This window comes from Silene latifolia, chromosome Y, assembly GCF_048544455.1.
Source record: "Silene latifolia isolate original U9 population chromosome Y, ASM4854445v1, whole genome shotgun sequence".
Classification (NCBI taxonomy): domain Eukaryota; kingdom Viridiplantae; phylum Streptophyta; class Magnoliopsida; order Caryophyllales; family Caryophyllaceae; genus Silene; species Silene latifolia.
This window is the reverse complement of record NC_133538.1, coordinates 198,223,816-198,249,576: the sequence shown is the minus strand read 5'-3', so window position 1 is coordinate 198,249,576 and position 25,761 is coordinate 198,223,816. Positions and strand designations below refer to the sequence as shown.

Genomic DNA, 25,761 nt, shown 5'->3' with positions numbered 1-25,761 from the left:
TGAAGAGGAATGTCTAGTGCTGCGTAATTTGCATATGGAAACGGGTTCAGCTGAGAATGAGCAACGAGAACAAATCTTCCACACTCGGTGCAAGGTAAACCGTAAAATTTGCAATCTTATTATTAATAGTGGATCATGTGCTAATGTAGTAGCAAGGGACCTTGTTGATGAACTAAAATTGCAAACTAAAGACCGAATTAAACCATATAAATTACATTGGCTGAATGGGGAGAATGGGATTTAAGTTAAGAAACAGGCCTTAGTTTCATTGAGTTTAGGACCCTATGCTGATGAGGTGTGGTGTGATATAATTCCTATGAATGCATGCCACATTCTGTTGGGTAGACCTTGGCAATTCGATAGGAAGGTTGAACATGACGGGAGATCCAATGTGTATAGCGTGATGAAGGGTAACGTGAAGTATAATCTGAAACCTATGTCACCTAATAAGATTAAAGAGTCTAAAATAACGAAAGGGAGTATGTTTATGGAAGCTCCGGAGGTTGAGGAGGTTTTAGCTCGTGGAGAACGAACCTATGTACTGGTGGTTCGTGAATTGGGGTCCGTTGGTGTGAGTGATAACCGTGGGGTACAGGGGCTGTTAGAAGAGTTTCGGGATGTGTTTCCAGATGAATTACCAGATGGGTTGCCTCCTTTACGTGGTATTGAACACCAAATAGATCTGATTCCAGGGGCGGCATTGCCTATTAAGCCGGCATATCGTTGTAATCCAGAGGAAGCAAAGGAGTTACAGAGACAAGTCCAAGAATTGATAGATAGGGGATATGTTCAAGAGAGCTTAAGTCCGTGTGCGGTGCCTGCGTTATTAGTGCCAAAAAAGGAAGGGACTTGGTGAATGTGCATTGATAGTAGAGCGGTAAACAACATTACAATCAAGTATCGCTTTCCTATGCCAAGACTTGATGATATGCTTGACGAAGTTTCTGATTCAAGGGTCTTTTCTAAACTGGATTTGAGGAGTGGTTACCATCAAATGAGGATTCGAGAAGGGGATGAGTGGAAGACCGCGTTTAAAACGAAGCAGGGGCTATATGAATGGCTTGTGATGGCATTTGGTCTTTGCAACGCTCCTAGTTCGTTTATGAGGCTGATGAATGAAGTGTTAAGGCCGTTCCTTAACAAATTTGTGGTGGTCTATCTTGACGACATCCTAATTTATAGCAAAGATGAAGAGTCGCACAAACGACATTTGCCAGCTGTGTTTGAAGTTTTGTGAGATCAGAAGCTCTATGGTAAACTAGAAAAGTGTACTTTTATGGTATCAAGTGTTGTTTTTCTTGGTTATATTGTGGGTAAAGACGGAGTAAGTATGGACCCATCCAAGGTCGATGCTATTCAAGCCTGGCCAGTTCCGAAATCAACTACAGAAGTGCGAAGCTTTCATGGTTTAGCATCATTTTATAGACGATTCATCCAGGGTTTTAGCTCGATTATGGCTCCAATTACAGATCTAGCCAAGAAAGGAGAGTTCGTGTGGCCTAGCAGCGCCCAAAAGGCGTTTGAGGAGGTGAAGTGCAAGCTGTGTTCCGGACCTGTTTTAGCACTACCCGATTTTAATAAATTGTTTGAAGTTGAGTGTGATGCAAGTGGTGATGGAATTGGTGCCGTGTTAATACAAGAGAAGAGACCTATTACATACTTCAGCGAGAAATTAAACGGTGCAAGGCTGAACTATTCAACCTACGACAAGGAGTTTTATGCAATCGTGAGAGCATTGGACCATTGGAGTCATTATCTGCGTCCAAAGCCGTTTATTTTACATTCTGATCACGAGGCTCTTAAACCCATTCATGGACAGCAAAAGTTAAATCAAAGACATGCTAAATGGGTAGAGTTCTTGCAATCATTCACGTTTTCTTCAAAATACAAGACGAGAACTTCTAACGTTGTGGCTGATGCTTTATCACGAAGACATTCATTGTTGATTGAGTTGGATGTAAGAATTCTTGGTTTCGAACATATCAAGGAACTGTACATATTTGATCCAGAATTCTCAAAGGAAATTATTGATCCAAAAGGTTTGTATACTGTTCAAGATGGCTATCTTTTCAAAGGTAATCGGCTATGCATTCCAAATGGGTCGATTAGGGAGCTGTTGGTACGTGAAGCTCATGGCGGGGCTATTGCTGGACACTTTGGAGTTAGTAAGACGAGTGACATCCTAAGTGAACACTTCTACTGGCCGAGAATGAATAAGGACGTGCAAGAAATCATGGCGAAGTGCGTGGTATGTCAAAAGGCTAAAAGCACGTTCAACAAAGGCTTGTATACACCACTGCCCGTACCTGTGCAGCCATGGAACAAGGTAAGCATGGATTTTATCCTTCGTTTGCCGAGAACTCAAAGGGGTAAGGACTCAATTATGGTGGTAATTGATCGATTCTCGAAAATGGCACATTTTATTCCGTGTCACAAAACTGATGATGCAACTAAAGTGGCTGATTTGTACTACAGAGAGATCATTCGGTTACATGGAATACCTCTTACTATTGTTTCAGATCGAGATGTGAAGTTTCTTAGTTACTTCTGGAAAACGTTATGGCGTTTGATGGGAACTAAGCTTCTTTTCAGTACATCACACCATCCACAAACAGATGGTCAGACCGAGGTAACCAACCGCACTATAGGGAGTCTATTGCGGGGATTGGTTAGTAAAAGCACGAAGGATTGGGATATCAAATTAGCTCATGCTGAATTCGCTTATAATCGTACACCATCGATGACTACGGGATGAGCTCCATTTGATATTGTCTATGGCGTGAATCCATACCTGCCCATCGATTTAGTGCCCATTCCAAAGAAAGATGTGTTGAGTTTTGAAGCTAAAGAGAGGCAAGCGGCATTTCTCCGAGTATGTGAACAAGTTCGAGCTCAAATTTAGAAGGCAAATGCTAAATACAAGGAGAAGGCTAATAAACATCGTAAGCAGCTTGTTTTCAAAGAAGGTGATCTTGTGTGGTTACATTTAAGGAAGGAACGATTTCCGTCCAAAAGGAAGAACAAGTTGATGCTACGAGCAGATGGTCCATTCAAGATCCTCGAATGTTATGGCTCTAATGCATACAAGCTGGAATTGCCGAGTGAATATGGTGGGGTGAGCGCGACATTCAATATAGGCGACCTATCACCGTATTTAGAGGACGAGGATTTGAGGGCAAATTCTCATAAGGAAGGAGAGTATGATGCAGGAGCATGCTCGGAACAAGAAAATGAAATCCTTATTAGTCGAAATGTCACTCAACTAGTAAAAGGGTTTGAGCTTGGATCGAATAATGTGTTAATGCTGAAATGGGAAGGCGTTGGAGCTGCATATCACGGCTCCTAGGACGGCTAGGATACACGGTTTCCTAAATCGGGTAGGAATAATAAATTAGTTTAATTACTGTTTCCAAATAAAGTTAGGAAAGCTAGATTTTCCTAATCCTAGTTTAATTAGAATACCCTAAAATCTGATTGTATTCTAAATATTAGTATTTTAATAACTTTCCTAGTTAGTTTAGGAAAGGGGAATAACTTCCTAGTTAGTTTAGGAAAGGGGAAGATGGCTTGGTTTGCAAGCTGAGGAATTAGGACTCAGGTCGAATTGTTACCTCGATTAGGAGTATAAGTAGGACTGTGTGTAATTAGAAACACACACATTGAATTTTCAGAAATAAGATTGTTTACGTTTGTGAGCATATTTTGATTAGGTTTGCGAGCTTAATCTTTAGATCTTCCTTGCGAGGTTGATTGCGTGATTCTGCATTTGATACCTTGCGAGGCTAGGACTAGGAATTCACCATACTATCTGGCTACTTCCAAATTCACGAAATAAACAGTCCCAACAATTCAATTTCCGCGGCAATTTTACTAATTACATTAACATACACATCCACGGATTTAGTAAACTCAAACGAACGGCTCCACGATCTGTTCAATCTCGTTTTCCTAAATAGTTTTACATCACAAGCGAGTAGCAAACAAGCGACAAAAGCATCGAGAATTGAGGACGATTCCTTTTCAAGGGGGAGGGGATGATGCGATCCAAGCTAATGACTCGAAGTTGGTTGATGAGATGGACGAGCTGGTTGTGAACAGTCACGGTGATAGTCTGATTATGGCTCGTGGTTTTCAATCTTTAAGCTTCAATTATCCTTCCTTTGTGAATTTGCTAAGTATGGACTAAGGGAGCTGATTTGTGGCACGTATTACAAGGGAAGGGCGGTCCAATATTACGTTTTTATTTTACTTTTCAGATTATGTTGTTAAAATAAAATCTTAAGCTTAATTAGTAGTTGTCTAGGTACATTGAACTTGTTGCTTTAAGTGTTGTAACTAAGTGAAGAGTGAATGCTCAAACGCTTCATATTTTTGGCTGCTCATTTCAGCTCATTTGAGGCTATATAAAGCCTTGAAGTTTATGAATAAAACCATCTCAGAATTTTCAGAAAAACCCTTGTGTTAAACTCGTTTCTTGCTTAGAAACAAAACTGATTTTGATTGGAATGCGATTCTGATTAAAATTGTCGAGTTGTTGATCAATAGGTCTTAGTCTCACTCACCTTGATCACGTAATAGGTCTTACTTGTTCAAACACTATCCCTTTATTCACAAAAACCAGAACGGGTCGTACCTAGTACGTTCGGTTCGCCAAAAATACAAACAGTCCGCTAGTTTTGTTATTCTCCTTATTTTATCAATCAGTTCTGAGGATTGGGCGTACCTACTACGAACAGCCACGTACCTGTTTGATTCGTGTGATTTTGCTACCAATTCGAATTATTCAACAAACGGACAGTCCTCAGCAAATGTCCAAGATATTCGACCCAGGCACGTTACAAGTCGTTGTGGGAATTGGGCAGCAAATAATGGGCATAAACCAGTATTTCATCTCGACATTGGAAGGCACAAGAATCGGGACGATTCTTTTTGAAGAAAGGGCGGATAATGCAATTCAATTCAATGACTCGATTCAAGTCAATGATTTTCTTAGCTGGTGACGCATTTCAAGGAGGGAACGGTCCAAGCTAGACATTTTTATTAACATTTCAGATTATTTTTGTTAAAATAAGATCTTAAGTTTATCTAGTAATTAATTGTTGCATTTAACTTAAGACTTTTCATTCCTAGCTTTAATGTTGTAATTATGTGGAGTGTGATTGCTCAAACTCTTTACTTCTTGAGCTCTTGGACGATTCAATCAGGCTATATAATGCCTTGGTTGGTTATGTCAGAAAATTAAGAAAAAATAAAGTTGTTGCTTGTTTGGTATTTGTCTTGTGCAATTACTGAGTCGGATTGATGCGTTCGATCCAAAACTAATGATTAATTAGGACGCGTTTCCTAATTGTTACTTGATTGGAACCAATAGGTCTTGGTTAGCCAATCTCGTTCATCAAGTTATAGGTCTAACTTGGTGTCTGCTTATCCCTTTTATTGTTTTTGGTATTTACAAATCAAACAAAAAAAACACATAAAATCTTCAAATCCGTTAATTAAACCCAGAATCGTTAAAACGAACAGTTCGTCCGGCTGTTCAATCTGTTAAGTCTGTTCATTTCCTGCGAATCCATTTCTGTTGAGATTCATTTCGCATTATTTGCTGAGGACTGTCCGTTTGTTGAATAATTCGAATTGGCAGCAAAATCACACGAATCAAACAGGTACATGGCTGTTCGTACTAGGTACGCCCAATCCTCAGAACTGATTGATAAAATAACGAGAATAACAAAACTAGCAGACTGTTTGTATTTTTGGCGAACCGAACGTACTAGGTACGACCCGTTCTGGTTTTTGTGAATAAAGGGATAGTGTTTGAACAAGTAATACCTATTACTTGATCAAGGTGAGTGAGACCAAGACCTATTGATCAACAACTCGGGAATTTTAATCAGAATTGCGTTCCAATCAAAATCAGTTTTGTTTCTAAGCAAGAAACGAGTTTAACACAAGGGTTTTTCTGAAAATTCTGAGATGGTTTTATTCATAAACTTCAAGGCTTTATATAGCCTCAAATGAGCTGAAATGAGCAGCCAAAAATGTGAAGAGTTTGAGCATTCACTCTTCACTTAATTACAACACTTAAAGCAACAAGTTCAATGTACCTAGACAACTACTAATTAAGCTTAAGATTTTATTTTAACAACATAATCTGAAAAGTAAAATAAAAACGTAATATTGGACCGCCCTTCCCTTGTAATGCGTGCCACAAATCAGCTCCCTTAGTCCATACTTAGCAAATTCACAAACGAAGGATAATTGAAGCTTAAAGGCTGAAAACCACGAGCCATAATCAGACTATCACCGTGACTGTTCAAAACCAGCTCGTCCAGCTCATCAACCAACTTCGAGTCATTAGCTTGGATCGCATCATCAATACTAGCTCGAACTTGCTCATGTAGCTTGATCATTGCCTTTAACTTTGCCTCCGCATCCGTATGCACTAGTTCATCTTCTGGTAAAGGAATAAGGTCGAGTGGTCGGTAGGGATTCATACCATACACGATTTCAAATGGGGAGTGCTTTGTTGCGTATGTCAGAGATCGATTGTAAGCGAACTCGGTATGAGCGAGCTTTAAATCCCAATCCTTTTGAGCCTTGTTCACGAGACCATGCAACAATGCACCAAGACTTTGATTCGTTACCTCCGTTTGCCCATCGGTTTGGGGATGCTGAGACGTACTAAACAACAGCTTGGTGCCCACTTTCCTCCATAGGGTGTTCCAAAAGTAGCTTAAGAACTTGGAATCACGACCAGAGACTATCGTTTTCGGAACTTCATGAAGACGGAGTATCTCTCGGAAGTACAAATCAGCCATGTTGCTAGCGTCGTCCGTCTTGTGACATGCTACAAAATAAGTCATATTGGAAAACCGATCCACAACAACTATGATTGCATCCTTACCTCTTTGAGTACGAGCCAAAGCAACAATAAAATCCATGGACACATCCTCCCACCGTCGGCTAGCTAAGAATAGGTAATGGTATGTATTCTCTGGGTTTGAAGGTACTTTTCGCAACATGACAAGTGACACATTTCCGGACTACATTTTGCACATCTCCTTGCATTCGAGGCCAATAGAAATGTTCCTTTAGGACCTCCAAAGTCTTATTGACACCGAAATGTCCACCAAGTTCACCTCCATGAGCTTCTCGTATTAATAACTCACGAACTTGATGTTTAGGCACACAAAGCCTATTTCCTTTGAAAAGAAAGTCATCTTGAATGGTAAACGCGCCGTGTGCTCCGGATTTACATTTCTCAAACAATTCCCCAAAATTGGAATCATTCTCATAATAATTCTTCAAGGTTTTAAATCCAAGTAGGCGAACATCGAGCACATTCAATAAAGAATAGCGTCGGGAAAGAGCATCGGCCACCACATTGCTTTTGCCATCCTTATACTTTGAAGAAAAGTGAAAGCATTGTAGAAACTCTACCCATTTGGCATGTCTCGGGTTCAACTTCTGCTGCCCATTGATGTGCTTTAATGACTCATGATCCGAATGTAAGATGAAGTGATTCGGGCGTAAATAGTGGCTTCAATGATTAAGAGCTCTTACGATTGCATAGAACTCTTTTATCATATGTAGAGTAATTGAGTCTAGCACCACCCAGCTTCTCGAAAAAATATGCAATGGGTCATTTTCCTTGCACCAACACGGCAACAATTCCAACACCACTTGTATCGTACTCTACCTCAAATGGTTGGGTAAAATCTGGAAGTGCCAACAACGGTGCCTCACAAAGCTTTTGAATAATCGTCTCGAAGGCCTTTTGAGCAGCTGCGGTCCACACAAATGCTCCTTTCTTCAAACACTCAATTATAGGAGTAGTGATGGTACTAAAGTCCCGAATAAATCTTCGATAAAATGAAGCAAGTCCATGAAATGACCGGACTTCCGTGACAGATTTAGGAGTAGGCCACGACTTGATCGCCTCAATCTTGGATTGATCAACCGAAACCCCATCTTTAGATACCATATAGCCGAGAAAGATGACACTCTCGACCAAGAACGAACACTTCTTCTTCTTTCCATAGAGTGTCTGCCCTTGAACTGTGTCGAACACCTCTCGAAGGTGCTTGAAATGCTTCTCTTCATTTCGACTATACACAAAAATGTCATCCAAATAGACAACCACAAATCTGCCCAAGAAAGGTTTGAGTACCCCGTTCATGAGTCGTATAAAAGTACTCGGAGCATTAGTTAATCTGAATGGCATGACGGTCCACTCGTATAACCCATGTTCGGTCTTGAACGCGGTCTTCCACTCGTCCCCTTTCCTCATTCGTATTTGGTGATAACCACTCCTCAAGTCGATCTTAGAGAAGATTTCGGAACCATGTAACTCATCAAGCATGTCGTCAAGCCTTGGAATAGGAGAACGGTACTTGATAGTTATGTTATTCACGGCTCGACTATCAATACACATTCGCCAAGTCCCATCCTTCTTTGGGATTGGGTTTGACAACACTACTACTTGTACTCCCCTTCGATCCTTCTTCGTTCCTCTCACTCCGACTACTCTCACCATAGGTCGGTGCAAGTTTATCCTTCCCTTGAGCTTCAAATTTTAGGCATAGGTTACATAAGGCATCGAAATCAGCGTAGGATTATAATTCAACCGAATTGGTTATATTACGATTTAATCCACGAAGAAATCAAGACATCTTTAACTCTTCGCTCTCCTCCAATTCTCCCATCAAAGCTAGATTCTCAAACTTATTGATGTAGTCTAAGACACTAAGCCCTCATTGGGTAAGATCGGCGATCTTACGATAAGTCGTAAGCATATATGTCGCTGGAACATATATCTTGTGTAGTTTGTGTTTAAGAGATTCCCAAGACGATATTTTCTCCTTTCCAGCCCAAGCACGCTTCGGTTTCAAGCCTTCGTACCACAACGACGCTCCTCGACTAAGTCTTAAAATAGCGTACTTGCAACATTTCTTGTCCTCAAGGTTTTTGAAATCAAACATTCGTTCGATTTTCCGTTCCCATTCGAGGTAGTCCTCGGGATCCGTGCCTCCCACGAATTCAGGCAATTCGTTGATCTTGAACTCGACGACGACTTGTTCCACACGACGTGGTTGCTATCGTGAGTCAAATTCTGGGATGTTACGCAACGCATCTCGAAGGCTTTGAAGAAAGTTAGGATCTCCAAACTTCATTTTCGAAATGTGGGTATGAGTGATAACTTTTGATTTTTTTTTTGATAAAGAAATCAAGACCCTCGGATCGTCTCGATTAATGGAAATCAGGAGCCGAAGCTCTGATACCACAATTGATGCATATCGCTAGCGGAAGTCTTAATTGTGCTACAAATAAAAGAAGGACCCGAATGCACTAGGTGCAACCCTATCAATTCGTGTTACTTGAAGCTAAGTAAAACGTAAATAAAAGGGATATTTTCTTGATCTAGACCTATATATCGACCAATGGTGATTGATTCTCAAGACCTATTGAGAATAATCGGGTTTTACTCGAAAAAGCGTCGAATAAAACAAAGGTTTTTGGCAACATCGATTTTTATCCTACAATGTGAAATTTTCTTAAAACTTGGATGACTTACAATGAAGGAATTCGGACTATATATAGGCCGAATATCCTTGGGCTCCAAGGTAAAAATAAATGCTAACCTTGATTTCCAAGGTGATTAATTAATACCCTTGACTATGAAGAAAAACATGCTTGACTATGAAGAAAAACATGCACTACCATAATGACTAAAATAACGAAAACTAGGTGTTCCTTGGGCGGCACTTCCACGGCTCCTCACAGGCCCAAGGGAGTTTCTTCGTGTGTTTCATATCCTTGAGTCGAGATCATGCAAACCTCTTGCCTCTTGTTAGTACCCATCCATGTTTGATGCGCCAATATTGACGTGTTTGGATTCGAACCATTATTGATGCCCAAAGGATCTCCTAATTCGAGTACCACTTCGTCTATAAGGGGTCGATATCCGTATCATATACAAGTTAATGGTTATTGAGGAACTCCATCAAACCAAAGATTGTTTAATAATTTCATGTCAAAATATCGCTAGCACTCAAAGCACGTAGAAGTCGGTCAAATTCTTGGGAGTGGGACATAAATAGGCATGGATAGCAACACAAGATTATGCAATTGATTAATGCCCAAGTAATAGACCGAACAAATATGTCAAGAATGTTATGACAAAAATTATAAGAGGTGTGATGGATGGAAGGAACATGAAACGAGTTATTGCTTAACACTTCACTCAACCCGTCCTCCAAATAGTCAAAATCACCACATTCAAGGCAAGTACTCTCACTTTCATCCAAGGTGACCTTAATGGTGTCTATTTGGGGTTCCCAAATGTCATCATATTCCTCATCCCAACAAGGACCATTATCAAAGGGGTTGTTGTAACAAGGCTCAAACTAAGCTTCACCAAGCTCAACACATTTGTCTTCCACCAACATGTCATCCTCAAAGGGCGTGTTTTCACTCAAGCTCACATCCATCTCACTCTCAACTTTCCCATTATCATCAAATTTCATGGAAGTTTGTTTCACTGTTACAGAAGAAGTGTAAGGTGACGACATCCAAGCATTGGTTTCATAATCAAGAATGTACTCCTCATCATCATCACTCTCTTCATCTATCACTCCATCTTCCCAAGGAGGGGCAAATTTCTTCACATAGTAGGTAGGATCAAGGTTATAGGAAGGTGTCTCATTCTAACACATCTCATTTTCATCGTAGTTTTCCTCAATGAATTTTTGAAATGTGGTTTTTATCGCTTCCAACATACCTTCCCTGGATCTTTCAAATATGTCATGCATAATTTGTTTAAGACATTCAGTGGCCATAAACTCAACAAATTCCCAAAACTCCTCACAACTCATCTCACATATTCTACCATCAGTCATGTGAAATGCTAAGTTGCGGGTTTTAAGGTTCATTCTATCACAAACAACACGACAAGCTTCACAATTTGAAAGAGTAAAACCATGATACCAAACATAAGTCATATAATCTTCAAATCTTGCAATATACGTATCAAATGACTCATTTTCAAATTGCCAAAAAGTGAAAGTAGACATGTTTAACATATGAAAAAAAAGCAAGTATAAGAAATAAAACTCTCAAGGAACCAATATCCCTCAAGAATAAGCACAACTAAAGCTAGGCCAAAGAACGATTCAAATACACAATACCGTCCCCGACAACGATGCTATTTTGATGAACGTATCGTTGTACGCTCTCAAACACATTTATACGCAACTACTAGCATAGCAAGAAAGTCGGGGTCGAACCCAAAGGACGGGGGTATTTGAATTGTCCAATCTAATTGTAGTTGCACTAGGTTTGGCACAATTGGTTTGAGTTGATGATTCTAAACTAATGAAAGCAATAATAAGCAATGAAAGGTAAAACAAGAAATAAAAACAAGAATTCGAACAAAAGATTAACAATACTAGGGAATCATGGGATCATAGGGGAATCATGGTGAAATAGCATAAATGAATCATATAGATGCAAGCAATTATTATTGTTGGAATCGAGTTAGTTTATATCTTACAATTTCTAGGAAGTTTTGGGTCTCGGAGCCGAGTCGGTCAAGACTTTACAACACCTACACGTCAACTTAATTCTTCCTATTCAACTATATGCATGGTCTAACAAGCCTTTAGTCGACTTATGTCTTACAAGTCTTGTTGAAAGGATAAGAGAATCATTCTAGGTTGTCAATCAAGCATTTCATCAAACATAACATGTGCATAAGTTGAAATTACAATAAACAAGCATTCATATGAACTCATTAAGCATAAATGTACTCCATGATTAACTCCCCTAATCTCCCACTAACCCTAGCTAAGAGACTACTCACTACACATAATGATTATTATGCTAGCAATGGTGTCAAACATCACAACACAAGTGAACATGATGATTAAGCAAGATAACAAACAAGAGATTAACAAGTAAATAAAAAGGGAATAAGAATGTTACCAACTTGGAGAGTAAAGATGAACATAAATAAAGAAGAATCCTTGGATAGAAATGGAGACTTGTCACTTAGTCTTCAAACACATACCCAAGAGATTCAAATGTAAAAAACTTGAATTGAACAAAGGAAATATGAAGAACAATAGAAGAAACCCTTGATTAATTGTGGAGAGTTGTCAATCCCCCAATACAAACCCAAGAATTCTTCAAGTACCAAGCTAAATCTAAGATTGTTTGAGAAATAATTGAAGAAAGATTAAATTGCAATTTGTGGAATGATTAAGGACTAATCTATTATAATTTACTCCAAATGAGAGTTTTAATCTATTCTAAGGGAACTTAATCTCTTAATTATGACAAATGAAGTTTATATAGTGGGTACAACATTAAGTTAAGCAAGAGTAGATTAGGAAATAAGATTATGTGTCGAATAATGCCTTGCACGTTTCAAAGAGGATCTGTGGGAGGCAGTTCTGGGCATCAACTCAAGCGGGTTGAACCTGACTCGAGCGAGTCAATGGTCAACCTGAGCGAGTTGTTCTCGACTCGAGCGGGTTGAGAAGCAGACCTTCTTCCCTTGCTTCTACGCCTATGATGCTTCTATATACTCCTTATTCTTATCATCCTTGGTCATTAATATTGCCTCCTCTTTTTACTAGTCCATCCAAGATCATCAACAAGCTTTCGAATATGCGCGAGAGACGGGAATTCCGCCTCATTATCTTCTTTCCTACAAGACATTTGAAATGCACTAGGAAAGAAAATAGCAAGCAATTGACGAATAAAATGGCTATGAAATGCTATATTAGTATGCAAAATTAGACTTAGTTAGAGGACTTAATGTGCGTAATTATGAGCCACATCAGATGTCTACGTTAATGGACATGGGTTATTGCTCATTGCGATGAGCGGGGCTCACGTGGGCAAGGCTGCGGTCCCCCACTGGCGGTGAGGATTCCTGTTGCGATGGGTAATCTGGCAGGGTAACACACTCAGGTGTGTAGTCGGTTACGAGATGCTAATGGAGTTTGGAGAATGGCTATGCATTTGGATTGGATTGTATTGGTTGTCTTTGTGCTTTTCTTATCTTGATTATTCAGTGAACTGACCCCGTTTATGTTTTCTAAAACTGTGGTAATCCATTCGGGGATGGTGAGCAGATTGTGACAGCTGATAGGTAATGGTTTCATATTAGCTGCGGGAACGAGGTTGGGATGTCATCACTTAGAGTCTTAGCTTCCGATGTCACGAGTTTTAGATACTTTGTTTTGTTGTACTTTGATTTACATCCTTTATACTTTGGTTTGCAGCTTTGAGACAATGTAATCTGTTAACATTATACTTTAATAATTGTTCTTGAATGGTCACTATTAATATACTTACTTCGGGCAACTGAGATGGTAGCACCGTTACATGCTAGGGTGGTCCTTGGTAAGGCACCTTGGTATATGGGGGGTGTTACATTGACCCTAAATACCATCTTTTTACGGTTTACTTGTCGATTGGTTGCTTCTCTTGTACGTGGAAGATTGACAATAATTTCCCAACAATAAACAATCTTTTTATAAGAAATACATTGTAGCACTTTGTTTTTGGTTTCATAGATTTACGTGTCTAATTTTCATGGTAATTTTCTTCTATATTGTCCGAAATGGAATAGTAAAATTAAATACAATATCACAATTAGGTTTGATAAATGTGTTAGTTGAGTCGGCTGTCGAGTTGGGGTCGCGACAATTTGGGTTGATTCATTTCGAGTTTGGCACACCTTTCATTTCGAGTATGGTTATTTCGGGTTTCGGGTTAGTTTTGGATGTTAAGTTGTTTGGTCATTTTCTGGTTTGGGTTATTTTATGGTATGTGTTATTTATGTAAATGGTTAAAACACTTTAATCTTCTATTTACTAAAATAATAGGTAAAAATCTCATTTTTCTCACCTAAACCACATTTCCTAAAATAAAGCTTAGTATTTTTAGCATATATTATAGGCATCGTAGGTGATTAATGGCACAATCTTTTTATAAATTTAATATTCTTTTTTGAAGTAAAGATCAATTTATTATTAAATCGCTAAACGACACTTACAAAAGATAGGTATAATCGAATACAAATCTAATAGAAGCCAAAGGACAAATTCCTCTTGTAAAACTAAGGATCTCAAAACATGATATGACAATTCGGCTCGTCCTTGTATCGCTCTCTTCATGTAGCTTTTAAGGAGATCCTTCGTTTGATTCATTGATGGAGAAGATTTACCTTTTATTGGCATCATAGATCGTCGGAGAATAACGCATATCCACTATAGAGTTGTATGACGAATCATTTACAAACCGCTCATATCTAAATTTCCATTAAAACTAAACCCTAGAAAGATATAAGGGACAAAAAAAATTCCGAAAATGGAGACGGACAAACGAATTTTAATAAAAAAATACTCAGTTCCTGACTTTTTATAATTTTAATTTTTATTTCTCGAATCAAAATAAAGTGATGAGAAACATAAAAAAAATAAGTCAATTGTCAATTTAAAATCCATAAATAATACAAAGTACACTAAAAAGCAAAATTTTATAAATACCGTGTATATATTGCAGGGGATCTAAACTAGTTAGTATTAATGTGATTAAAAAAGAGTATCTTTCAAAAATAATTAATTTTGACTATTACAACTAGTGCACCTTTTATTTGATGTACATAATATTTTACTGTAACTTAATACTTGAAATTTAGGATCACTTTTGATCATTTGGGATTAGGTCAATTACAGGTCGGGTGTTTTGCACTGGGTCAACATTGGGTTAATTAAAGTCTGGGTTGGGTTTCAGTTTATAACCGGGTCAAGCAATTTCGGTTCATTTTCGAATCTCGGATCAGCCTTATCAGGTCAAGTCATTCGGATCGGTTAGCGTTGCTAGGTCTAATGACAATTAAGCTCACTTATATAGATTTTTATTGCATAATAAATACTTTGTATATCCATTTACAATAACATTATATAGTGTAAAGTTCTGTTTGGTAAATTAGCTGAAAATGTAGCTAAACCTAGGGTGGGGCGGGCCAAGTTTTGTCTAAGGAACTCGAAACCGGCCCGAAGTAGGGGGCGGGTCGGACTGGGCTACATTCGGACGGTGACGTGGGGAGTGGGTCCGGGTTTTATATTCAGGACTCGATTTGGCCTGGGATAGAGGGCGGGTCAGGCCAGGCTCCGTGCGGGCCGGCCCGGGCCAAGTGTGAGGCGAGGGGCAGGTTGGGCCGGATCGGCCTTTATGGTTAACCAGCCCTAACTTAAACCTAAAATAATAGATGAATCCCCAAAAGATAGCTAGAAACGTAACTGAAAATTTGGAACTAATAAGGTGGTTGATTGCTTATCCTATTTATAAAAAAAACAACCATAGAGCTGATGTGTTAGCCCGTGGTTGAAAGTACAAAATTTTATTTTTAAAAAGTAAGTGGCCCATCATGTTCTCCAAACTCTTTTTTATCTAAAAAAACCAAAATTTCATGTTGCGTTTACGACAATCAATCTGACAAATTTCTCAGTTATGTTACTTATGTCAATTGCTTATTAAATAACTTGGATAAAATTATTGTTAATAATTTTTGTTGTGAAATTAATTATGTGGATGTGGGGAAATGGAGGGTATTTATCAACGGGGTTGAAAATCGTATTGGAGTCGCCACCAAATTTAAGGAAATTTGGGAACCATTTTTGAAAACGAGATTTGAGTTCGTTGTTGAAAGTACGTGATGGGAAGTTCGTTAATAAAACACCCACCCCGCCCGTTGCAATAACGACCTCTACTTGGGACTATGATGGCTAATTTGATAAGACTACGATCGTTATATGAGAGTGCAAAACATCATTTTAATCCTAACATGTGAGCTTGGTTTCTAATCGTTTAATGCATCTAATCTACTTTGTCCAAGTGATTTAGCATGTGAGGTTGATTTGAACTATACTAACAAGAATTCACGACATGGCATAGATAGGAGTGGGGGAGCCGTTGGGGAGCTACGCTATTACAACCCAGACGATTCTCGTCGACTCGATTTGCAAACAACTGAATTAAAGATACATCTCGATCTAAATACAATTGCTAAACATGACATTTGACACACGACACAAACTAGCCCACCTAGGCCTCGAAATTCATGCCAATGGTGAGGCCACGGCTCACATAGGACTTCGTCCTTGGCCTCATCAGCGTTTTGCGCACTCGCTTCGATTTAATTAGTTAAATACTTCAATTTAACCAACTAAAGCAAAAGTTTTGTAAAAATCATTTTGACTTGAAATAAAGGACTAACTAGACCCATATTTAAAGTACAAATTACATTGCTTGAAATTATAATGAGATAATTACAGCAATTGCATAACAATAACAATTGAAATAAACAGCAATAATTAAACAAAACCGATCCAAAAAAAATGGCACGAAGGCCGAGGTATCACATGGCCAAAAACACGGCCAAAAGGGGAGGTCAATATTGACTATTCTAGTCATCAAGTATCATGAATCGGATGCTAAACATGCGCATTCAACTAGCGAGAAATTGTCATAAGAAGAGATGAATTTATCAAATTCTTTAAAGAAGTTCATTTAAAATCCTATGACGGGTTTTGTATGACCTATTGAGTGTCTAATTTAATTAACATGCTTTCTACTTGTTAACTAGGCCAAGTTACGATTTAACAATTGTGGGTTGGTAGGTGGGGTATGTAATGGCATTTTGTGTAAATATCAAATGGGTATAAGGATAACTTGGTAATGTTGTGGGCCAAATAAGGAATGTTACCTTTGGTGTGGTACGTCCGTTTATAGTAAGTGTTACCTTTGGACTGGTACGGAGGGAGTATATAAACAAGTTTAAGACGATTTTACCTTACAATCTCAAGGCGAATGGACAAAATCTTCATTTTCCTTTCTCTCTTTCTCTCATCTTTCTCTCTACTAATTTGATGGTGGATTATGTTGTGATTTTGTGTGGATAAGGTTTGGATGAGTGGAAAAGGGGTAGGTATATATATGTGGGTAGTTAGTATGGTAGTATACGTATATTTATACATGTATCGTATTATGAATTATTATTATTATCATTACAACTTATTATTATTATTATTATTATTATTATTATTATTATTATTATTATTATTATTATCATTACCATCTTATAATAATAATTATTATTATTTCGTTTCAAACAAAATTCGTATAAATGCAATATAATATTATTTATATAATTATAAAATACGGGGTATTACAGCCTTTTTGCTCCGTTTTTTATCGTTCGTTAATTATCGTCTCATGTTTAGTTAATATGTTTCGTAATTATGATGCTAATGATGGTTTAATTGCTGTTTATGACTAGTTAATTACATGTTTAGTATTTTAATTTATGACGATACCATGTTTATTAGAATAATTATCATGTTTAAATTATAGAACGAAATAGTTTGCAACTGTATGACGATAACATGCTTTAAATTAATTAAAATGAAATTTTAGTTAGTTTATTTCATTTCCCTATGATTTGCATCTGTTTAATTTTAATTACGAAGTAATTAGATTAATTCACATGTTTAATGACTTGTTTTAGTTTTAATTATGAAATACCTTTTATATTCTCATTAATTATATTTCTCGTCTTTTATACGTAAATGATTCTTCATTCCCCATTAAACTAAAATTGTTCATTCACATCTTCTAAGTTTTGATTTTTTTGGTCACATCTTCTTTGTTTGGATATGAGTGTGCAAATATGGGTAACTTTAGGCGCCAAATATTGAACACGCTATGCCTTTTCCAAATGGTTTTCTGTGAGTTTCGGTGCCGTAAATTTCCTGGAAAACAATTGTTGATTGGTGTAGGTTGTGATTTGTGAAATGACAAATAAATAATCGTAGTGATACAGTGCTAATTATGAATATTGGAGCAAATCGGTGGCCAATGAACAACTAGCTCGCATCGTCCCTGGCATTTATGGTTTGTTGCTACAGTGCTAATTATGAATATTGGGATGTAAAATCATTATCAAATGAAAAGAGAATAATTATGGAGAGGAAGTGAGAGAAAATAAAACGTAAACAAGGTAACTTTGTAAAAGTTTCCTAAACTAATTACAAGTAGTTAAATATAGGTGAAAACTAGATAGATAAGGTATTATTAACGTGTGCCCTGAAGGCACGTGTTAGAAAAACCGAATTAGAAAACCCTACGTCAATGAGAGAAGTTTCAGAGGCAGAAACCATCTCAGAACAGGCGCAGCATAAGCTGCGCCCTCTGAAAGAGGCGCATCTATCCATGCGTCTGTTCTAGAGATGGATTCTGACTATGAAAGTCAAACTCGGGGGTCATGTTCGTTTGTTGAGTTTACTTCTATTGTTAATATAGGACTCGGATAGAACTGATTAGCAGATTATATACATATAAGATCGTCATAAAGCGGAAAATGAGTGAATTAAACAAGGTATTTCAACAGTTTTACATGAATTATGATTACAATGTTGGGTTTACAAAGATTGAAACTCTAACTAAGACGGAAACTAGGAAAGACAAAGGATTAAAACCGAAAATAAGTTAAAAACAACATACTAAAGTCGGATGCAAGAGACTTGATATGAAAGAATCGAGCCTCTTAAAATCCGGGTTTGAATTAATGACGAAAACCCACAAATATCGAATTATAAGGGATTTAGGTCGAAAAGGAGTTTATATAGAATACATAAGGAAACTGGAAAAACAAAAGATTTTGAAGAAAAAGGGAAAGAAGAGGAACAACCAATGGATAGTCGAGGAAGAAGAAGAAGAGTAATAGCAGACAAGGAACCTGTGGAAGAGGCGTAGCAAATGCTGCGACTATTCTAGAAGGCGCATCTGGTGATGCGTTTCTTCTCGGTCGTCTTTCTCCGCTGGATTGTCAAGAAGGGATTTAAAAGGAAGTTTTGAAAACGGTTTTGAGCGTATTTATGATATAAATTCGTACATAAATTAAATACAAAAAATAAATACAAAATTTAAAGTTGGTTTTACACCCTTAGACTTACATGTTTATTAAGCGAGATTTAACTAAGTTGTTGTTTAGTGATTGCTCGACTCGATGTTCTATTAAAAGTGCCCTTAAAAAACGATTTTAGTAACAAAACGATCGATTGATTAGGTTGAGTTGGTCAAGTTGGTCGGTCTACGCAAACGAGACTGGTACCCAGAAGGATCTGGGCTTACGTGGTCGAGTAGATCAAGCACGGAGGCGTCAATAGGAAAAGCTCGTGGTCTTATAATGCAAAGGGAGAAGAGAAGGGCGGACACTCGCGTGAAAAATATGTGAGGCGGAGGCCTCTATTAATATTAATCACGAGGGTGAATTTTAGGAAAAGATAGAATTTGGAAAGAATCAGGAAATATTCTGGAAACTGATAAAAAAACCAGCCCAGGAAGAGGCGCAATAGGCAATGCGACCTTTCCAAGAGGCACGGTACCTACTGTGTCCTCTCCCGAGGCCTTTCCTCCTCAGCAAGAAAGATTTTCAAGTTTTATTTAGCAATTAGGAAAGATGTATGCTTCCTTATTCCGCAAAACAGGATATTTTCCGAGATTTAAACACTAAAAATAATATTTTAAGAATAAAAACTCTAGAACATTCCGACTTGGTTTGAGACGGCTTTAGAAAATGAAGACGATTTTGGACCCGGACTCCAAATGTACTCTAATTACTGTCAAAACGACCGTATCAGCACGTAGATGACGACCAAGTGATTGACATGACTATTTGAGCTATCGAAAATTACAACCTGAAGACTACGGCGATGCGAGGTGGCTCAAGGGGTCTGAGCCAAGTACCTGTCGTCGGGAACATTTTAGAGTATGTCGACTTCCAGGGAGGGTCGCTTAAAGTCCATTTGACTACGTGGCAAAGTTCGCCAGCCATAAGAAGAAAGCATACCAGAGACATTGGTGAACTGGAACTTCGCGGGGAACTATAAGAGGGTCAGCATGACATTGGAAGAAACTGCTGGCAGGACTTTCTGAGAACTACCGGGGAAAACAGGCTTGTAGGTAGCAGAACATTGGTACAAACTGCTGGGAAACAATAATCTTGTAGGTTGCAGAACGTTAGTAGAAACTGCTGGGAATCACGGGGCCTGTCATTCTGAGAACTGTTGAGAGGAAATGAGGCAGGTTTTTCTGAGAAACGCGGAGAGGAGATATTAGCTTGCGTTAATCTTAAGTAAAATAAAAACAAAACTCCGCTTGTTAAAAATTGCATGGGCTGTAGAGCGGCAATGAACTCTCGCCGGGGAATAAATTGTGCAATCTGCTGGGGAGAAGATAAGTCTAACGAGAAAATATACCGGAGAAATATCTCAAAATGTTTAGTGGAAAGATCCAAAATAAACAAATGTGCGGCCTAGCCCCGCAAATAACGAACTCGTAACGGCTTAAAAACAAGAACTGCTGTGAAACATGCTGTGTAAGAGGTGCAGCTACCTTTTGAGCTCAGGAAAAAGGCACAACATTTGCTGCATTATTTCTTGAGTTTGCCCAGGTCTGCTAAAACAGAAACTCTACGCGGGTTTCTTCATTTGCTCAAAGACAAACACTTCGACTTCTCTTATTCAAAAACTCGAAAACCTTCATCTATTTTTACCCCAAATCAATCAAAATCCGCCATAAGTCATGACCATTACGGGCAAGTATCTTGCTCTTGACTTTTTTTAGATTTGTAGCTTGAATTTAGGGTAGAAATTAGGGTTTAAGTGCCCAAACATTTCAAAAATTTTGGGGCATTTGTTCCAAATAATTTTGCCTTATGAAATTGATGTAAAATGTGTAATTGACCATGCTAGGAGCATAACCATATGTTTACTTTGAATTTTCCTCAAGTATAGACGGAATGCGGCCAAAATAAGACAATCTCTTGCTAGACCGCTTTATAGACTCGAAAATGACCTTAAACTAGTCGGAATTTGATAAAACTTGATGTTTTGGAACCCTTGGATTATGGGTAAACTTTTTATCTCCTCAGAATATCAGTTTGTGACTGCTCCTCTAGGACACGTTTTGGCAGAAGATAGGCTATAGCAATGAAATGCTGCCGAAATTTTGACTCGTCGTCGACACTGGGCATGAGCTAGATACCTAGGAACGTGACTTGAACATATTTGTTATCTTGCTAAAAAATGGAATTGAAATCGACCTAAATTTGGCCTGAAACGACCTCTAAATAGCATGCATTTGTTCATTTTGTAGAGGATGTGCCTTCCACCTCGGGATAAGACTTCATGGATGTGGATTTCCATCCTAATTCAGCCCTCATGATTCAGACGGGAGTCATAGAGGATAAAGATATAGGTTAGGAGGAGGAGGTGCCTAATAGGGCAAACATGAGGAGAAGGAGGCGCTAGCTTGCCCGAGCGCCTGAGTGGGCTGAGAAGTGGGATGGCATACATCTCATTTAGGGTGCAGAGAGTCACTTGTCGTACCATATGACAAGGAGCATTGTAAACACTTGAAATGCTTGAACTTGAGCTTTGAAATCGCTTCTTTTTCTTTCTCTTTTAACCTTGCCTTGAAACTGATAAATACATGGAATTGTAGGAGGCCGGCAATATGAGTTTGTTCTCCGGATATACGACCATTATGGAGGCATTTGAGAAGTTATCGGAGGAGGAGAAGGCGATCATCGAGTGGGGTGCCTTCGGAGCCTTAGTGAGGGGCTGGCGTGAGATAAAGAGAAAGAAGATTCGGGCCAATATGTGCCTGATTTGAGGCTTCTTGGACCGCTTCTGGGACACGACCTCGACCTTCCATATGCCATTTACAGAGATCGGGGTCACTTTGGAAGATTACGGTATGATATGCGGCTTGCCTTATGGAGAGGATCCGATGGAATGGCCAGAGACGACCATGTGGGTGGATTCGGCTGAGGCTAGGATCCTAGTTGGCTGGAACCTGGCCAGAGCCACGGCTGGGGTACTCGGCCTAGTCCCGAGTTCTTTTATCAAAGATTACTTTGATGGTAGGGTTCTGACGAGGGTGCACATGACCGAGGGTGGTGGTATGGTACCTTCTCAACCGTGTACAGTTGAGCAACGAGTTCGGCTTTGGCTTTGGTTGTTCTTGTCTTCGATTTACTTAGGAGACAAAGAGGAGAGGATGTCGACGAAGCTTCTACCCTTCCTTGTTGACTTGAGGAGCCTGGGTCATCTGGATTGGGTTACTCCTAGTTTTGCGGTCCTCACTTGGTACATGAGGGCCATGGTTCGTCTTGAGTTGATCGAGAAAGGGACTTCTCCTACTATTACTATCGGTCAAGGGCTCATCCTAGAGGTATGAACTATCTTTTCATTTTATCTTATTTCCACTTGAAATAATTTAAAACTTTGAAATAGAATTTGATAATTCTTGCGAAATGAAAGATCATTTGACTCTTGATAAAAAATACCCCGCTTTGAAAACGAGAAATGTTAATCTTCTACATGTGAATAAGGCTTGAAAGAAATGTATAATCTCCCTTCCTGTTACCCCCTCATATAAACAAAGAGAATGAGATAAAAATATGAGCAACCATCATTTCTCTTATAAGAATAAGAAAATGACCGAGTAAAATGAAGGATCAATTTGTAAATGAATGATTAGTTTTGCATATGAAGGATCCTTTGATCAAATTATGTCATAAACCCTTTCTTTTTAGGCTTAGGTGTACTCGTACTTCCCCGGCTTCGCACCTACAAGGGCAGCAGACGTGGCTAGGGGGTACCCTGTAGTAAGGGATTGGATCATTTGCAAACAGAAGAGCCATCGGTCTTCTTACGACACCTGCAGAAGGGATGTCAACGCCCTGCAGCTTGACAGTGTAAATATTTTTCTTTGTTTGTTTAATTTGTTTGATACTTTATTTTTGCTTCGCCTTTGGTTATGACCCTTGCGACTTACCTTAGCGGATACCGAGACCCTGGGAGGTTTACACTGGTACACCAGCCTTTGTGGCTAATGTTCTTAGGCCTAGGAGCTCAAGTAGGCTGCTTATTGCGTCGCCCATGGGGTCTGTTTGGTACCTAGGTGAGCGCTTGGCTCGGCACTGCCTTCGTGACACCTTCACGGATTCCATCGATCCTCCACGAATAATGTTTAGGGAGCCTTCAGAGGCTGAGAGGACGGCTGACCTGGAGAACTCGGAGTTCGTACAGAGGACGTTGGCGTATTGGCCGATCGTGGTAAGCATTTCTTACCTTTGTATTTTTCAAAATAATGATTTTCTTGAAAATGGCGTGAAAAATGATGACCTCTCGAATTTAGGCAAGAGATCGATGTGGCGGGTGTCGAGCCCCCAATTTTTCCCGAGACACTAGAGTATGCGGGCCAGCTAGTACGACGATGTCCATGGAGATCCCGTCATTTTCTAAGTCGGTGACAGAGGCTGGACTCGACGAGTGGCAACATATCGTGAGGAGGGTAAGCCCTGAGTTTGGACTTCATTTTTATCTTTTTTTAATAACATGTAAGAACATGATAATGGTCTCATTTGAAAATGAAAATGTAGGTGGCACCATCTAGGCACGCGGAGTTGTGGAGGATGGCGAACCGGCTGCATCGACAGCTGCTGAGGCACTTTCGAGAAGTTTTTGACGACAGGTATGAACCTATCCTTTCTTTGGCAAAGATTTGAATCCCATAGATACTTTTATTTCGTGATTCATCGCTTCTTCTTTTTTTTTTAAAGCGAGAGTGTGAGTTGGAGCGTGAGCTGGAGCAGTCACGAGAGGAGACGGTCCGCCTAGCGAGAGAGCTGTAGGTACTTGAACTTGCCATCAACCGTATCACACTCTAGTTACTTCGAGATGTCATCTCATGTAAGTAACTATGGGCGATAACTATGTCAATCTAGTTCACTTTAATGGGGTTCAAGATTGTCTCAACAACACATTTGGATATGACAAAGTAATAAAAATTAAATTTAAAAGACAGATGCGATTATTCTATATGAGCAAATAAAACAACATTTTATTTCATATCAAATAGTCTAGTACAAGCTGGGCATAAGTTTAAAAACCATGGATACAACATGTCCATCATGTTTCGGCTGCGATAAAGGCTTGGTGAGCAGATCAGCTATGTTATCATCCGTCCCAACCTTACAAATCGCAATTTCCTTTCTTTCAATAAAATCTCTAATAATATGAAATTTTATGAGTACATGTCTAGATTTATTACTAGACTTTGGCTCTCTAGCTTGGAAGATAGTTCCATTGTTGTCACAATAGAGAGTAATGAGATCCTTGGCGGTAGGAACTACTTTTAGCCCTTCCACGAATTGCCTAATCCATACAGCTTCCTTGGCAACTTCTGATACTGCAACGTACTCAGCCTCCGTAGTAGTATCCGCAATCACAGCTTCCTTGAAGCTTCTCCAGCTGACAGCACCACCATTGAGCATATACACAAATTCACCTTGTGATTTCATGTCATCTCTGTTTGTTTGAAAACTGGAGTCTGTGTAACCCTTAACACATAGCTCAGAGTCTTCTCCAAACACTAAGATAGAATCCTTAGTCCTTCGCAACTACTTGAGGATATTCTTAACAGCTATCCGGTGACTCTCACCTGAATTCTCTTGATATCTACTTGTCATGCTTAAAGCATATGAGACATCTGGACGAGTGCATATCATGGCATACATGATTGATCCAACAGCGGAAGCATATGGAATCAATTTCATGCGTTCAACATCTTCGGGTTCGGAGGGTGATTGAGACTTGCTCAAAATTATCCCACTTCCCATAGGAATCAAGCTTCTCTTAGACTGGTCCATGTTAAAGCGTCGAAGACTCTTGTCAATATAAGATTCTTGACTTAATGCCAATATCCTTTTGGGTCTATCTCTATAGATCCGGATACCTAATATGCGTTGTGCTTCTCCTAAATCCTTCATTTGGAAATAATCTCCTAGCCACTCCTTGATGGAGGACAACATAGGAATGTCATTTCCAATAATTAGTATGTCATCCACATACAATATTAGGAACACAACATTGCTCCCACTGAACTTCATGTATAAACATGGTTCCTCAATACTACGAGTAAAACCATTTTCTTTTATGACATGATTAAATCGATGGTTCCAACTTCTTGATGCTTGCTTAAGACCATAAATGGATCTCTTAAGCTTGCATACTTTGTTAGGATTTTTAGGATCCACAAAACCTTCGGGTTGTATCATGTACACCTCCTCTTCTAAATGCCCATTTAGAAAAGCGGTCTTGACATCCATTTGCCATATTTCATAGTCATGAAATGTGGCGGTCGCTAACAGAATCTGAATTAATCTTAGCATAGCCACGGGGGCAAAGGGTTCGTCATAGTGAAGACCATGAACTTGAGTAAAACCTTTTGCCCCTAGCCTAGCCTTGCAGACATCATCATGTCCTTCTATGCCGTTATTTACTTGGAAGATCCATTTGCACTGAAGAGGTCTTGCCCCTTCAGGCAAATCCACCAAGTTCCAAATTTGATTTTCATGCATAGAACACATTTCGGATCTCATGGCTTCAAGCCATAAAGTTGAATTTGGACTAGAGATTGCAGCTTTGTAGGTGGCGGGTTCGTCACATTCAAGAAGTAACACATCAAGACTCCCATCCTCTTGGATAAGTCTAACATATCTATCAGGATGTCGAGAAACTCGACCCGACCTCCTCGGTTAAGGAATGATAACGGAATTAGACGACGAAGGAACGTCTTAATGCGTCTCTATTTCGGTTTGTGGCTCTTGAACTTCGT

At 39.0% G+C, this 25,761-nt stretch overlaps 1 protein-coding gene across 1 annotated transcript; it reads left to right on the top strand.

Moving 5' to 3' along the window:
- Nucleotides 1-316: 316 nt before the first annotated feature.
- Nucleotides 317-856, top strand: LOC141629787 (uncharacterized). Its single transcript, XM_074442733.1, has one exon. It carries the CDS (start codon nucleotides 317-319, stop codon nucleotides 854-856), a length of 540 nt encoding a protein of 179 aa, XP_074298834.1.
- Nucleotides 857-25,761: the final 24,905 nt, after the last annotated feature.

Coding starts and splice junctions, on each gene's coding strand:
- LOC141629787 (XM_074442733.1), top strand. CDS start 317: ATGAATGCATGCCACATTCTGTTGGGTAGACCTTGGCAATTCGATAGG.